At 38.8% G+C, this 14,712-nt stretch overlaps 3 protein-coding genes across 3 annotated transcripts; 2 read left to right on the top strand and 1 right to left on the bottom strand.

The window, feature by feature from the left end:
* LOC113672960 (uncharacterized) lies at positions 1-6,850 on the top strand. The gene is made up of 6 exons (XM_089196538.1): positions 1-494; positions 753-809; positions 3,498-3,866; positions 4,458-4,649; positions 5,047-5,268; positions 5,890-6,850. The coding sequence occupies exons 1-6, from the start codon at positions 227-229 to the stop codon at positions 6,201-6,203; spliced, it is 1,422 nt and encodes a 473-aa protein (XP_089052664.1). The 5' UTR covers positions 1-226; the 3' UTR covers positions 6,204-6,850.
* Positions 6,851-7,580: 730 nt separating this feature from the next.
* LOC149050014 (uncharacterized) lies at positions 7,581-10,702 on the bottom strand. Its single transcript, XM_089196540.1, has one exon. It carries the CDS (start codon positions 9,198-9,200, stop codon positions 8,244-8,246), a length of 957 nt encoding a protein of 318 aa, XP_089052666.1. The 5' UTR covers positions 9,201-10,702; the 3' UTR covers positions 7,581-8,243.
* On the top strand, positions 10,702-14,204 carry LOC149050013 (uncharacterized). Its single transcript, XM_089196539.1, has one exon. It carries the CDS (start codon positions 13,028-13,030, stop codon positions 13,988-13,990), a length of 963 nt encoding a protein of 320 aa, XP_089052665.1. The 5' UTR covers positions 10,702-13,027; the 3' UTR covers positions 13,991-14,204.
* Positions 14,205-14,712: the final 508 nt, after the last annotated feature.

Raw genomic sequence — 14,712 nt, 5'->3', positions numbered from 1 at the left:
GTCAGGTACTTAGACCTTATCCACTTATATCAAATAGGGTTGGGGTCTGGTAGCTCGCGTGACGGTCGCACACGGTCGGTTTTTGAATGTCACGCAAGCTTAAAGTTAGTCATGCAACACTTAGTCACAATTCTTCCGCCTGTGTCCGCCATGTTGGTCGGCCAACACGCATCAGTGAAACTCTGCATCATCTTCGCGCTACAGAAGACCCATATATACAGAAAATATGTCTGAAATCGAGTATAGTGACCTTCTATTTCAGATAAGTACGAAAATTGATGTAAACCAATTAGATAGATTGATTTTTATGTGCCGAAAGCTGATCTCAGAAGGCAGTGAAGGAACGATTCAAAATGCACTCGGATTATTTAAAGAACTCGAGAAACAGGATAACCTCGGAATGGACCGGTTAGAAAATTTGAAGCAGATTTTGAAACAGTTGAAGAACCGACCCATGCTCAAGAAGGTGGAAGAGTTTGAGATCAAGAGAAAAGGTGCTCAATTAATGCTAGTCGTATTTGTTTTGAAATTCAGCGAAGGAAATTTGAAAAGCCGGAAGCGCCTTTTTGCTCGAGAAGTTCAATTTAAGGCCCAGAGGTTCTATACTGATTGCAAAGAAAATGATTTCTTGTTAAGGGGATTATGTATTAATTGATAATTTCGCTTAGTACTTATTGCTTTGGAAGTTCCCAGTATCACGAATCTTATTTCATTATGGCTTTAGATAACTTTACGAATCCTTGAAATTTCAGCTCAGTCACTTGGCATCATTACTTCATTTAAGCAAGCCGCCGTCAATTTGAAAGGAGGTAAGGTGTAAAAAGGCAACGTTCTTAATTGTGCATGTAAAATATTTAGGGCAAACAGACATTAAGGCCGGATGCTGAATATGAGTAACAGAAATGTAAGATAAAATCAGACAATATTTATAATGGTGTAAGAATCAGTGCTTGGCCATTAATGCATCACGACATAGATTTATTAGAGTATTGTTGTGTGCTAAACAATCAAGTCGACTCTTATAAGCCCCAGTTCATCTAATATAAGTTCCAAATAGCCAGAAACAATGATAATCAGGGATACAGGCAAAAATACATGACTTAGTTCCAACCTCTCTTCTAAACTTCCATTTTGAAGGAGTAGCAAGTGATTAAATTTTTTCAATACTCACAAACTTTCTCAAATTGGCTTCTGCTTTATGTACTGGCAAAATTTGAAAATAAATTTATTTGCCCACTTGCTCGCAACATTCTTGCTACTGTCTGAATGCATGAATGGATGCATACCCAGATCAATTTCTCAAAATGCATTTTTACACAAAAATTAGTTTAAGCCAACAATGCAATGCTCTGGAAGCTTTAGAGAGAGAATTAATTAGGATTTGTGCTTGTGGAAAATTTGCCATCTATATAATGCTGTAATATTGTCTCTAGCTTTCAATCACAACTGGAAAATTATTTTTAACCCTTTAACTCCCAGAAGTGATTCACATGCAACTTCTCTCTACAACATCCATGCACTATCCAACAAACAGGTAATGAGAATACTCAAATGTATCAGGTAGAAGTTGTGGTCTTGATCTAACACCAAATTCTTGCAATTAATTTATAAGGAAATGTGTAGCAGCTAGAGGGGAGAATCAACAATCAGATCCTGGGAGCTGTTAAAGGGTTGAGAACAGCAAACTTTGGTCCATATTTCCAGAGGTCCCTTTCCCTCTTTCTTCCATGCACTCTTTTGGTGCTAGTCAGATGAAATGATTTTTGTTTTCTGGTAGGTTAGGGTTGTGTGTGTTTGTGTGTTTGGGGGTAGGGGTGGTTGGCAACTTTTCAGCTAAACTGAAGTTGACAATCATAGCCATAGCACTGTATAACATGTCAGAATTGGCTTAAATGATTTCAGATAGTTAGTTACCAGTTTGGACACCAAGCCTTGTTTGAAATACATATACAAATGGCCTTCAGACTGTAGTTGTCTATATTGTTAATGTGGTGCAGCGACTTTAAAATCTGCCTGATTATTTATTTACAGCAGTTTTTTTTAATAAGATTTTCATACCTGGCATTGCACAATGTTCAAAAGCATTCCAGTCATGTCGAATGAATTCATTTGCATTGTGAGAACAAAACCAAAATATTGTGTAGTCAGGCTGGAACTCTTATCACCACTGTTAATTATTTTATCTGTGAGTTTTGCCCAGCTTTAAATTAACCAATTACTATTGTCCTCCGCAAAACACCACTGGTTGCTGAATAAGTTTTTAGCATGAGTATTTGCAAATAGATCTAATCGTAAGACATAGAGGTGAAAACTAATATGAACAAAATACTATACAAAATTTACCTTTGGACATTGATTCTTGGCCCTAATAGTTTGTATTGTACAACTACAATCAGTTAATAAAGTTAAGCTCTATTTTACTGACACTCAGTTTAGTGATCAGGTGATTAGAGTTTGTGTAATGTGTTACTACAATCCTAGCAGTATGCAGGACACATGATGTCACATGAACTTCATAATAGACCTTGCTCACCGTAGAATCTTTGTGGCTTACTGGTAGAGCATTAGAGTGCAGAATCAGTAGGTCTGAGGTTCAATTCCTCATGGGGACTCAGAATGTTTTCTTTGTCCCACACTTGTGCCAAGATGAAAAATATATTTCTCTATTTCTTTACAAAACTCAAAACTGACCATCTTTCTTATTCTATTTTCAAACTCCTCTTTTGCATGCAGTTACAAAAACCTGAACACATCATTTACAGAGGCAAAACCATGCAAAGCTAAATTTGTATGGCTTTCTCTTGTAAACTACTGAAAACATAATTTCAAAACTGAAGTTTTGTGTTGTTCTTGTGGGTTCAATATTGCATCCTAATTTATTCCTGCCCTCTCACAAGAAAGCATATCAATACTGTATATTGATTAATTTTGTTTTTAGAAACACTTTTAAAAACTGTTAGAAACTGTAACTATCTCAAAAACAACATTCTTTCCCTTAAATGTTTTTAAAAGAGAAGTTTGATTGTCCAATCATATATCCTCGTATTTAAAATGTCTTAACTTGATGCTTGAATAATTTTGAATATGATTAATTCAGACTACATTAATTAATTTCTTACCCTTATTAAAAAAATCTGCAGTTATAAAGAAGCTACTTGTATACCACAAATAATTTTGAGAGTATATATAATTAGTCAATATAATTGTATTTTTAATGTCTTAAAATCACTCAAACAGGGCTTTCATCCTTGAGCCACTGATATTGTAAAAATTACTGGATTAGTGCGTGTGTGTGTGGGTAGGTGGGTGTGGCTGCATGTGACATGCTGTGTGTGGGTGGGTGGGGGGTGAGTATGTGGAGTGGGGAGGGGGCAGACTGTGGCACAATTCTATCTTGGAGGAAATATTTTGAAAACATTTGCCATATGTCTGTTGCAAATGTTTCTTTTGATGAGATATTATGATTAATTAAGATCAAAAATGACTTGTTTCAATAGCGATCAAGATGGTTTGTAATTTTCGCACAATTGGTGGTGCTCTCCTGGTAGTTAGTAGTGGCATGGCTCTCCGTAGCTGCTCAACTCTTGACGAGTTTGTGGAGACCTTCAACAAAGTTGTGCTAGTTGCATACACCAAACTGGTTGAGATCAGTGAGGGATCTCTGTGCTTCACAGTACAAGCAGAGACGCCAGCAGCTCTAAAGGAGTTATGGGACATCTACAAAGATGGAACATTGCAGAGACGTCTTAAAAAATTTCTAGTTACCGATGACATCAAACAGTTGACAGATGCGAAAGACATTGAGTTGGCTGTTTTCATCGATGAAAAAGAGTATGTGATGTCATTTAATTTTCTGCAAAATCAAGGTATGGTAACATATGTGCAGATGCGTGTTGAATTTAAGTTTGGACAAATGTAACGTTGAACGGGAAAAGCTAATACGATAGGGTTAAGATTCCTTACTAAAGTTGTTGAAAACATATCCTATATCCAGAAATTGAAAAAGACCAATTCTTGCGTGTATACAGAACCTCCCCTTCCCCCTCGAACGGTGTTTTAAAACTTAAAAGTCACCACTTCTTGGTCAAGTTTACAGAGTGCACAAATTCGACATTCTTTGGGGGAGAGAGGAAATAATTTGTTTTTTAGTAATTTTGCGTTAAGTGTCCCTCCTTTGTAGGTCAAAGAATGTGGAACATGTTTCATCAAGGTGATCCTGAGTCCGCTTGCAGCTATGAATTATAAAAAAAAAAGGGAAAAGTAAGAGTTACCCTTTCAACATGGGAAGCTAATCCTCGACTTAAACAAGTAATCAGCCTGTTTTAAAAAGAAAGAACATACTGTTACCCAGAAACGATGTCGTTATCTTGCATTGAACAATGATTGCTGTATCTGAAAATCCAGCAACATTAGTTGATCCTAACTTAATCCTCTTTCTTATTGTATCCTTACGGCAGTGCCTGATTTGAAAGAAGAGCGGTTTCGAAGGAAATCTGACTCCTTCTTTCACATCAATTCAAATCAGAGAGAGATTGCTATGATGAGGCTGACACAAGTAGAAAACCAGTTAAGCTTTGAAAGACAAGTTCATGGAGAGGAAATAAAGAAACTCAAGGAGAAAATTATCTTGGCAAGGGGAAAGCCGAGGGGTAGGATTGATTAAACTCTACCTTTTGTACGTATCCTATGCTCTGGCTGGGATCAGTTATGGGACAATGTGAAGGTTATATTTTAAAACACATTTATATGGGATAGAGCTCGGGAATCAGCTAGGTTTTGTGTAGAGTATAACTAAATTGAAAAAGTAAAGAATGTCGTAGTAAAATGGTACCTTGTTGATTTTCAGGCCAATCTGGTATTCTTCGTATAGTATATACCACGACCAAATGAAAAAGCACCAAGAATGCATGCTGATGATTTCATTCCCATCCTTATTCTTCTCGCTGGTCTCGGTTCAAAGAAGTCAGGGATGATTTTTTGCTCATTTTCGTTGAAACCTGACAAATTTTTAATATTTTTAAATTATTTTTTTGATCTTTCATACAGCGCCAAATATCAAACAGGAAGAACTGCCTGGACGAAGAACTCGAAGGCATTCGGAGTCTTTTCTTTATTACAAACGAAACGAGGTCGAGGTAGCTTCGATGAGGCAATTGGAGCAAGCAGAAGAATGGAGGAAAGAGAAAGAGATTTTTGAATTAAAGATCGCAGAGCTTGAAGAAACTCTGAAAGCAGAAAGGATGAGCAATATGGACCGTAAGCATTCAGGTACCCACTAAATCTTTTTGAGCTTAACGAAATATCGGCGATGGGTGGTAAAATTGTGGGTAGGGTAATATTTGTTCGAACACATGAATGGCTTTCGTAATACTTTAGAAGTTATTCTGAATTTTTCCACTCTAACAAGTTAGCGTGGTAAAATAAATGCTTCTTGAAGAAAAGGGTGTAGAAGATACTCCACGGTGAGCGAGGTCTATTTCGAATTTCATATAACACGCGTCCTGCATACTGCTAGGCCGGATCAGCAGTTTCGATAGCGTCAGGTTCGATTCTTCATGGGGACTCTTTTATTTTCTTTGTCCCATGCTCGTGACAAGACGAAAAACAGCTTTCTCTATTCCTCTACCGAGCTCAAAACTTGCCATCTCTCTTATTCTATTGACAAACATGGTAAGAATCTCCATCGATCGATACGAAGAGTCTGGTCAGATTAAGGACAAACCTTCTATCACAACCAGTTGCGATGAGGAGGTTACAAGGGGGCCGTTACAAACAAGCATAAATACAAAAAACGTTTTAGAAATTATATCTTCTTCAGGCCATCACAACTTCCATTTTGCTTGAGGATAAGCTTTTTTAGTTATCATTTTTTGTCTTTAATAATTCCAGAAGCTACGACTCTCGGGAGACCATGGAAGAGGCGACGCAGAAATTCTGATTCTAACTTGTACCACAAGGCAAGAAAAGAGGGGGTTGAACAAACTGGAAAACAACCAGAGCGAACTTTAGAAGGAGGAGCACAAATGGATTTAGAGAGGCGTATGTTCGTACATAATTATTTGCAGAATAGGAGACTTAAATTTAGCGTTCGTTTTAAAATTTATCCCCAGATAAATTTTCGTTATTTGCTGTATTTTTCATCCTCTTCCGTGGTGACATTGAACCGTACTCCCCAGCCGTGTTATCAATATTTGACTCAGTAAATTAAAGGAGAGGTTAGTCACCTCATTTCCCATAAAAGTGAAATTGATTATCTGTCCTTTGTTATCGAAGCGAAGAATAGGGCTGCACGAAAACCTTGTTGACGTGTCTGCTTCTTCTGGAGGTGATAATTTTCTAACCTCGAGGCTGGATTGTGGCAAACAGTGGACCTGATATCAATGATGAGAGAATTGGAGGTCTTTAGCAGAAAAGAATATGGAAAGAAGCCACGTTCATATGTACAACAGAGGAGAATTTGTCGTGTCATATAAGGTTCATAAGGCATGAAGAGCCGACTAATTAGTAATTTTGCGGCGGAAAGTGAGGTAAACCATCAAGGCTAACCGAGTTAGATTATACTCAGTTTCAGCTGAATTATACAAAATACAGAGGCCACTTTTCAGACATTTACTTTTTATAATCAATTGGACTATTTTATTCAGGAAATAGACGATTGTCTGAGACCCAAGTGACCCAAACTCAGATTTAAAGCGGCTCCGTTTTAGTTTGATCGGATTTTTAGTTCGATCCTCACTAATTATGACGGTGTTTTGTCGAACAGGCAGCTATGCTAAATACTAAGAAAGAAAAAACGTTGGGTCTATGAATTGTAACTTCTTCGGTTACATTCATTAAATCTGTAAAGGTGTTGAGGTGTTTACTGATTTAAGTAGTCAGGCTTTGGTGACTTCGATGCTGGTTCAAAGTGTAGAAAGAGCCCACTTTTTAAGCCGTAAGTATGAACCAGGAGGGTGATGGGGGTATTTTATCTTTTTCGTGGAAAAGAGGTTGTAGCTTGGTTGTCTGGAACAAACGAACGAACAAACGAAAGAACACACGAACGAGCGAACAACCGAACGAACGAACGCACGAACGAACGAACAAGCGAACGAACGAACACACGCACGAACGAGCAACCGAACGAACGAACACACGAACGAAGAATGAAAGAACAAATGTACTAAGGAAAAAAAAAGAAACGAACGAGCGAACCAATGAACAAGCGAAAGAACGAATGAACGAGCCAACCAATGAGCAAATGTACGAACGAACGAATAAATGGAAGAATGAAAAAATGAACGACAGAACGAATGCATGAACTAACGAACGAAAAACAAACGAACAAACGAATGCGCGCACGGAAAAACCAAAGAACAATCGAAGAAACGAACAAATGATGGAAGGAAAGTTGACTTCTCTTACACTATTGGATAAATTTGGTCGGGAGATGCTGTAAGCAAATAAAAAACAAAACATATTTTCTCAGTCATTCGAGACAAAAAATTTAAGAAAAGGTAGAGATATTGCAGGTTGAACTACGTTCTTAGCGTATTGAAGTTTTAAATTTTATGGCATTGCGCTGATTGAAAACAACGATAGACAGGAATTAATGGTAGTTTTACCAATTCTTTTGATGTAAATTTCTTTGTAAAAAAACTGTGAATAAGAAGACGCCTTAAAAGGTCAGAAAACTTACACTTTTCTCCGGTTATGTTTCGTTTGCTAATTGCTGCCTCTCACCTGCTCCAGGAGGAAACAAAGAAACGGAACTATGACAATGTCACTTCAGTTCACTTTTAACTAAATGGAAACATTCAGAATTTTTTTGCTATTTTAAATTTACTTTTCATCTTTAGACGTTATTTCTTCGCTATTTTGCCTGGTAAGAAGCGAGTTTGAATAACGCCAGAAATTAAGATTGTTTCCTTTTTTCCGGCTTTTCGAAAATACATCAAAGTGGTTAACAACGGCGTGTGATTGTGTCAAACGGTAAAAATTATTTTCAGTACTCGGCAGAATGCTAATCAGGTCACATGTTAAGTGGTCTTATTCTAATCTTCTCTTTTCCCTTAAAGTCTGACCAGGACGCGTTCGAGTGTTTCCTCTACGTTTATAGTCAAACACAGAATGAACTTTTCAAGTGCGTCATTAGCCGTTTGTATGGCGGCAGCTGAAAAACGTGCAGTGGAATCATTTCCTGTCAGTTTTTTTTAACTGTAAATTCAACTCAGGACTTTCCTCCAAAGCTTAACAAATTTGTTTCATAGCATCCAAGTGTTCATGACGTCTTGAAGGCTTAAATGTTCCCTGAAACAAGATAGGGCCAAATCGTTTACAACAATAGTTCGTTCAATTTCTTCACAAATCGCCATTCTTCTCTCAGGATGAGTCTTTCGATAGTAGTGGAAAAAATGATGATCTAGAGCCTCGTAAAAACGCCCACGGACACGTTCATTTGTTTCTTCCTCTGAGCTTTTCTGCTCTTTCGCGGTGCAATTTAAAAGCTTCTTGTTGTCGTCCGTGCACGACTCCGTTATTCTCCTTTCAACTTCAAACATCGCTATGTAAGATGTTATATCGCTGTCTCCGGTTTTATTGACATCAATCCTTTTCCCACTGAAATCCCTAACTTCGACGATATTATCCCTTTCTGTACATGTGCGCAGCAAATCCATATTTTGATCGAATGTCAGAAGTTCGTCGTGTAATATCTGGCTACAACTACCTTGATAGGCTCGCCCTGGTCTTAGCCGCCTTCGAAGCAAACGTATGGGTTTTTTTAATGAGTTCTCGCCACCAAGGGTGCCTTTTACCATCTCACCCCTTACCGAATGGTTATCGAATCGATTTCCTTCAACAGTAAATGCTTTCGAGCGAGCGTATGTCTCATCGCTCCTGGTCACCTCTTCCGAGTCCTTCTTTCTTTCAATCGAAGACGTTATGTGGTGTCTGGTGGCTCGGCCCACAGTTCGATATTTCATGTTCACATTTGCGATCTCGTAAGATTTGAATGTTTGTTCCCCATGGAGACAAGACTCCGCATTGCTTTGCCCGGTAAAGCGCTTTCCAATTTGCGGAAGCCGCAAAAAGCTCAAAGGAGAGTTGTCTTCTGCACTTTCGCTGGAAACCGGGTTTTGAGTGTTCCCGATTTTTTTCGTAATCCTTGGTAATCGCGTTTGATTCGTTGGTTCCTTGCCTGTTGGATTTCTGTACGCCATTCTCAAATGTTGCTTGTCAACTGATGAGCTTTCAGAGAGTTGCACGATTCCCCCTACATTATTCTAAATTAGAGCGCGCCAACTTTCAAAACTATCTGAAAAAAAAAGCGAAAAAACAATAAAACATGAAAAGACGTGCAACGAAACGTACAAACACGAGAGAACAGAGGTGGTCTAATGACACATGGAAATTAATCGCTTTTAAGACAAAAACAAAAACACATGCGCTGTCGAAAACAAGAGGCGTCGGCACAAATTCCCAGTTGTCATTAGCACTCTATTCTCCACTTCTTCCAATGGCGGTGACATCCCTCCATCTGGAAATCTGCCTGAGGCGAAACTGATAGCAACTTGCTGGTTCAAGTAAACCGATCGACAGAATTCATGAATGAGATAAATCAACTCAGCAGAACCTCACGCTTTTGCGAGAAAGAGTCGGGGAAAAAGAGTGCAACCCATATATGCTAAGCGGTAATTTCAAATAATTATTTTTTTTCTAAAGGATGGGCTATTTATGCTCCCAACGTTTTCACTGAGCGGTCAACAGTGTTTAAGAGGTTTAATGCTACTCCTATTCTAATTTTCAGCTTTTCGTAAAATGTATCTCTTAAGACTACATGAAGGCGACTCTGAAACCGACTTTGATCGATCTAAAATTTGTTCTCAACTTGAAACTCATTTCGGAGAAACACAAGAAACAATAAAGGGGCTCCTAGCTTTTTATCTCTGATTTTAACATCTGCCTACCTCAAAAAATGGTCTCAGCCATAAATTCAGAAAAGAAAATTGGTTTGAATATACATATTTAGATTACACTTATTAGGACCAGTTATTCGTCATTTATTTGTTCAAGTCAACTGTTCGAACATTTGCCAAGGCAAGAATTGACCGCTATGGCAGATGATTTCGCAACCTACTATAACTGTCCGTTTTAAGTAACAAACCAATATCTTTTTTGCTTCAGGCAACCGCTTATCTCTGGATTTCCGTCGCTTCAGCTCCTGTCATGCCAGAGTGTTTTGATTGGCTGATCGCTGTCAATTTTCCCATTAACTTTGAAATGTATTTTTCGTCGTTATGTGTATCCAAGCTTTATGCAATTTGTTGCAACACATTTTTGACACTTCAATTCCTTCTTTAACCCATTCATTTATTATCGGTAGAACAAATATTTTGTTTCAAAGGGCTATTTTTAACGCGTAGATTGGCTCGATCTCAGGGCCCGAACCGTATTTCGGCCACACCGTCGTGGCGAAAGGTTGAAAGCTAAATACTTTTCTTTTTGTGCTGTTGTTATCGATAATAATTGGTTTTCAAATCAGCCACTCGCGTATCTTATTTAATACCAGAGGCTAAAATGATCATTAAAGGTTGACTTCGGTATAATAATTAAATATATTTCATTGCTGATCTTACCAGTCGATGATATGATTTTCGAAAAATCTGTCTCGGCAGGTGAAGCGTGTTTGTTCCGGGGAGTTGTCTTAAATGATCGAGGAGTGTTGATAGAACTCTGCTGAAAGCGCTTTCTATTTACCACTCTGGATTGGACTGATTTTAGGAACACGTGTAGGCTTAGGCCTTTTTGTTACCCCCAACCTTTTTCCGAACTTTGTTTTGCAGACTCGCCTTAGCCAGCTGGGCCCTGATACGAGAAATCGAAGCAGTCCTTCATTTTCTTGTACCAAAGCCTTGCTAGCTTAGAGCATCGATGGTATCCAGGAAAAAGAACTCTCCACTTAGGCGTACATGCTGGGGGGCCGGGGGGGAGGGCTGCAGCCCCCCACATTTTGGGCAAGTCAGAGTTTTTTGGCAGTAAGAGGGATGTGGGCGAAGTCAGCTTTTACAAAAGTTTCCACGTGTGCGTGGGTGTGTGCATGTTTTTTTTGTTTTGTTTGTTTTTTTTATCTATTTTAACCCAGGTCGGCGTGGTAAAACCATCTTTTTTCAGACGGTGTGTGCTGATAATAATCCTGAGCAACACTAATAGTCTGTGCCGAAATCTTCAGGGGAAGACGGCCAACGTGATCTCTGTTATCACGTAGAAATACCGACATGACCATTCAGACCTTACGCCAGTGTCAGTGTGAAGAAAGTTTCAACAGCGTATAGTAGATAAGAACAGTAATGGATCTAAAAATGGAGAAGTGGCTAACAAACTCTCAGTTTGAATGGCAAGAAGCCAGGACACCTGGACAAACACCGACACGCTGCCTTCGAGCCCTTTAAGGTGAACATGCGCAGAAACAAACACAGCTAACAACGGAATCGCACTATCGTATTAACACTTACTAGGCGTCCATCGACAAGGTACTGTCCGACCTTGAGCTCACTGGGGTTTCGCAGAAATGATCCTGAAACACTCTGTGCTTTGTGAAATATCTGTCACAATGAAACTCTTGATAAAGAAAGCTTATCCCGCGTTGCTAAAATTTACAAAATCGACGGCGAGAAGCCGAGCAGAAAATGTATGTGAGTTTTCGTCTTGTGCGCGGATAGATTTTGACTGTTTTAGAAATGGTGGAGGCAATGCGCGAGAGTGATCCATTTGATATGTTTCCAGAGTTTTCTAAAGTGATATATATCTCTGTGTTCTGCGGAACGATCATTCAGTGCGTTGCGTAGATTGAAAACTTGCCTCCGCAGCACCATAGCAACAAGGGCAACAACGTGATTAACATTGAAGGGCCAACTCAGTAGTCAACAATGACATGGATCGTGTCATTGTTGTCTTTGGCCGTCGAAATGGGAGAGACGGGTTTTTCTTTTAATGTGCTCTGTAAGCTCATATGATAGATTCATATGTACAATATTTTCACTTCATATGTAGGTGTACGTTAGTGTATCGTATGACCCTCTCTTTTTTTCGACTATTTCGTAAAAAAAAATGGGCAACTTGCAGGAATCTTTTGGGCAAAAAAATTATCAGTTTTAAAATACTTCTTAGACTTGATAGCTCCCTGCTCACTAAAAAAAAAACAACAGTAAAAACAACAACAACAACAGAAAAAACAGCAAAACAAAAAAAAAGCAAAATAAATACAGTACAGAAAATATGAGAAAAAAAACTATGCCAACTTCAAGGAACTGCGCTAGTATATACGCTCATGTGAGCAGAATTAACGATACAAATATTGACAGCGAATAAATGGTTAAATAACGATATATATCTCTAATGAAATCAGTAAACCAAAATCCTTCCCACGCCGCAAGTGCCATCGACACTTATTCATTTCTTATCTAGTTGTTTCGGTTTTTGTTTTCACTCCTCACCAGTGTGTTTTTTGTCATGTTACTGAGCACAACTTGAGAAAAATGACCCCGTTATTGTAAAGTATGCAAAGTATAAATAGAGCAGCATTTGAAAATTGTCTTAAGCATTTATATTTAGTGAATAGCTTGCGCAGGTGAAAATGAGGAGTCTATGCAATTAACTCGCCCAGTTTTTTCAGCTGTTCTGATTTTTGACAGCGATAATATAATTTAAAGTATTCCTTTGAGATTTCATGTCGAGATTTCTCTTTACAAGAAGAAAAATTCAAGAGTTTGACAAGGGTTCTCGCTAACTTGCTAACGAGAAGAAAAAAGTTTAGTGAAGATATACGATGCTAACGACACTTTAAAGTGAAGTCGGTGGCACTTAAATGAGTTACGACAACCACGTTTTTGGGCAGGAATAGCGGTGAATTTCCATACCTAATGGAGCTGATTCTCTGACAAAAATAGATGTCTGTTTTTAAGAGAATCATTTTTCCTGTAAAGCACGGCAGTATTAGTACAATTGTTTCATAGTTCGATTGTACACCAGATAGCGCAGAAGCAGGGAAATGGCGCAGAAATACGCGTCGGGTTTGGGCAAAACGAGATTACCGCCAATTCGAAGAAAGTTCCACTCTGCAAACAATTGCGAAGTAAAAGAGTTGGATTTTGATCCCTCAGCCTCGCCATTCTCCCTTCCAAGACTGCCTCGAATTGGAAACCAACAGATTCCAGCTTCAAAGAGGACTTGTCCTGACAAACTAGAAAGACGAGGAAATCGGACATCGCTGAGTTTCACGACTGATAAAAAAGTTCCATGTCTACTAACAACTGCCCCAGAGCTCGATAAGCCGTTTGAAAGATCAGCGAAGAAGCAATGGCGAATCACTATTGAAGAAAAGCTGATGGGGCCGGCTGCACACGGCGTCGATGGAGTTTACTCCAAGGAAATCGTGAAGGAAGGGTCATTGGAGTCCAATGAAAACAGAAGATCGTTTCTGAGACGCGATCACATATTTCGAAGACGTTTCAGACCGAGTAAAGCGTATCAACAGCAAGACAGCCACATGTCCCATCGAGAACTGCTTGCTTTTGATCAAAATATGGAACATTTGCTGACGTTTACAGAGAGAGACAAAGTGCTGGAATTGAGAGATTTTAATGGGAAAAAGATGAACCCAAACAAAACTGGTAACTATGACATAATGTCGTGCGTTTCGATGTTTGAGGTCGAAAAGGGGGTAGACAACAATACCAGTGAGGAAAGTGAAAATTGCGCTTCTATGAAAAAAGGTGGTTTTGAAGACAGCGAGATTTCTTCGAGGAGAGAGGAAACGAAAAATCGTGTGCGTGGTCGGTTTTATGAAGCCTTAGATCTTCACTTTTATCACTATTACCGTAACGCTCATCCTCAGCGAAGAATGGCGATCTGTGAAGAAATTGAGCGAGGTATTGTGGTTGACAGTATTACACTGTCGTGGTATAGAGAAAACTTGCGTCTCCAAGACGTTTTGAATACGTGGGTCTTATAACGTTTGAGGGAAGTCATATCGACCTTCCCCCGCAAAAGCTGTGAATCTTGAAATGAAACCGTGCATGAGCAGCTTGAAATTGGCCATAGATTCAAGGATTAGAATTTGTGTTCGCTTTGTTTCCCGGGCGAGGCAAGAAGTATGACAATGTTGAGAATTTCATTATAAGATGAAAAAATTAACTGAAATATTATTTAATGTAGTATACCTTCTCTATATTTTTGCTTTGCGTGTACATTGGAAGAAAATTTTGAGCCGATCGCATCTGCTCCGTCATGACAAACACAGAAAAATCTCAGGAACGGAAATTTAATTACACTCGTGTTTTTATTTAAAAGAAAAGACAAAAACGTGACGTTCTACAAGCCACGAGTAGACTAACCGTGTAGCCAAAAGTCACGTTGTCGTTGATATGAATCTAGGAGTCATATGTCATCCCAGAGTTAGTCTATTTCCGAAATAAGGCTCATCAACTGCGTAAGGTTCAATTTCAGTTTCCGCTGCATATATTAACGTGAACAGTTAACTTTACCCCGAAATTCGCCGATCGGGAAAGATAATTCTTTTTATTTTCAGTATAACGAGAGAGTGAAGAAAGAAATGAAAGGAAAAAATCTAAAACGAAACCTACTCCCAAACCAGTCCCCCCTCCTTACTTCTTCTCTCTACGCACTCCTCTTTGCCTCGATTGCTTCTATGGAAATACACTCTCCTCTCCTTAA

The sequence above is a fragment of the Pocillopora damicornis genome, chromosome 2 (genome assembly GCF_964200805.1).
Source record: "Pocillopora damicornis chromosome 2, jaPocDami1.2, whole genome shotgun sequence".
Taxonomy (NCBI): Eukaryota; Metazoa; Cnidaria; class Anthozoa; order Scleractinia; family Pocilloporidae; genus Pocillopora; species Pocillopora damicornis.
This window is presented reverse-complemented; position numbering and strand designations above follow the sequence as displayed.

What these genes read in the sequence shown, in the direction of transcription:
- LOC113672960 (XM_089196538.1), top strand. Translation starts at nt 227, where the DNA reads ATGTCTGAAATCGAGTATAGTGACCTTCTATTTCAGATAAGTACGAAA. An exon ending in CGCCGTCAATTTGAAAGGAG is followed by an intron (nt 810 to 3,497) that starts GTAAGGTGTAAA and finishes TTGTTTCAATAG; the next exon opens with CGATCAAGATGGTTTGTAAT. An exon ending in TATGGACCGTAAGCATTCAG is followed by an intron (nt 5,269 to 5,889) that starts GTACCCACTAAA and finishes TAATAATTCCAG; the next exon opens with AAGCTACGACTCTCGGGAGA.
- LOC149050014 (XM_089196540.1), bottom strand. Translation starts at nt 9,200, where the DNA reads ATGGCGTACAGAAATCCAACAGGCAAGGAACCAACGAATCAAACGCGA.
- LOC149050013 (XM_089196539.1), top strand. Translation starts at nt 13,028, where the DNA reads ATGGCGCAGAAATACGCGTCGGGTTTGGGCAAAACGAGATTACCGCCA.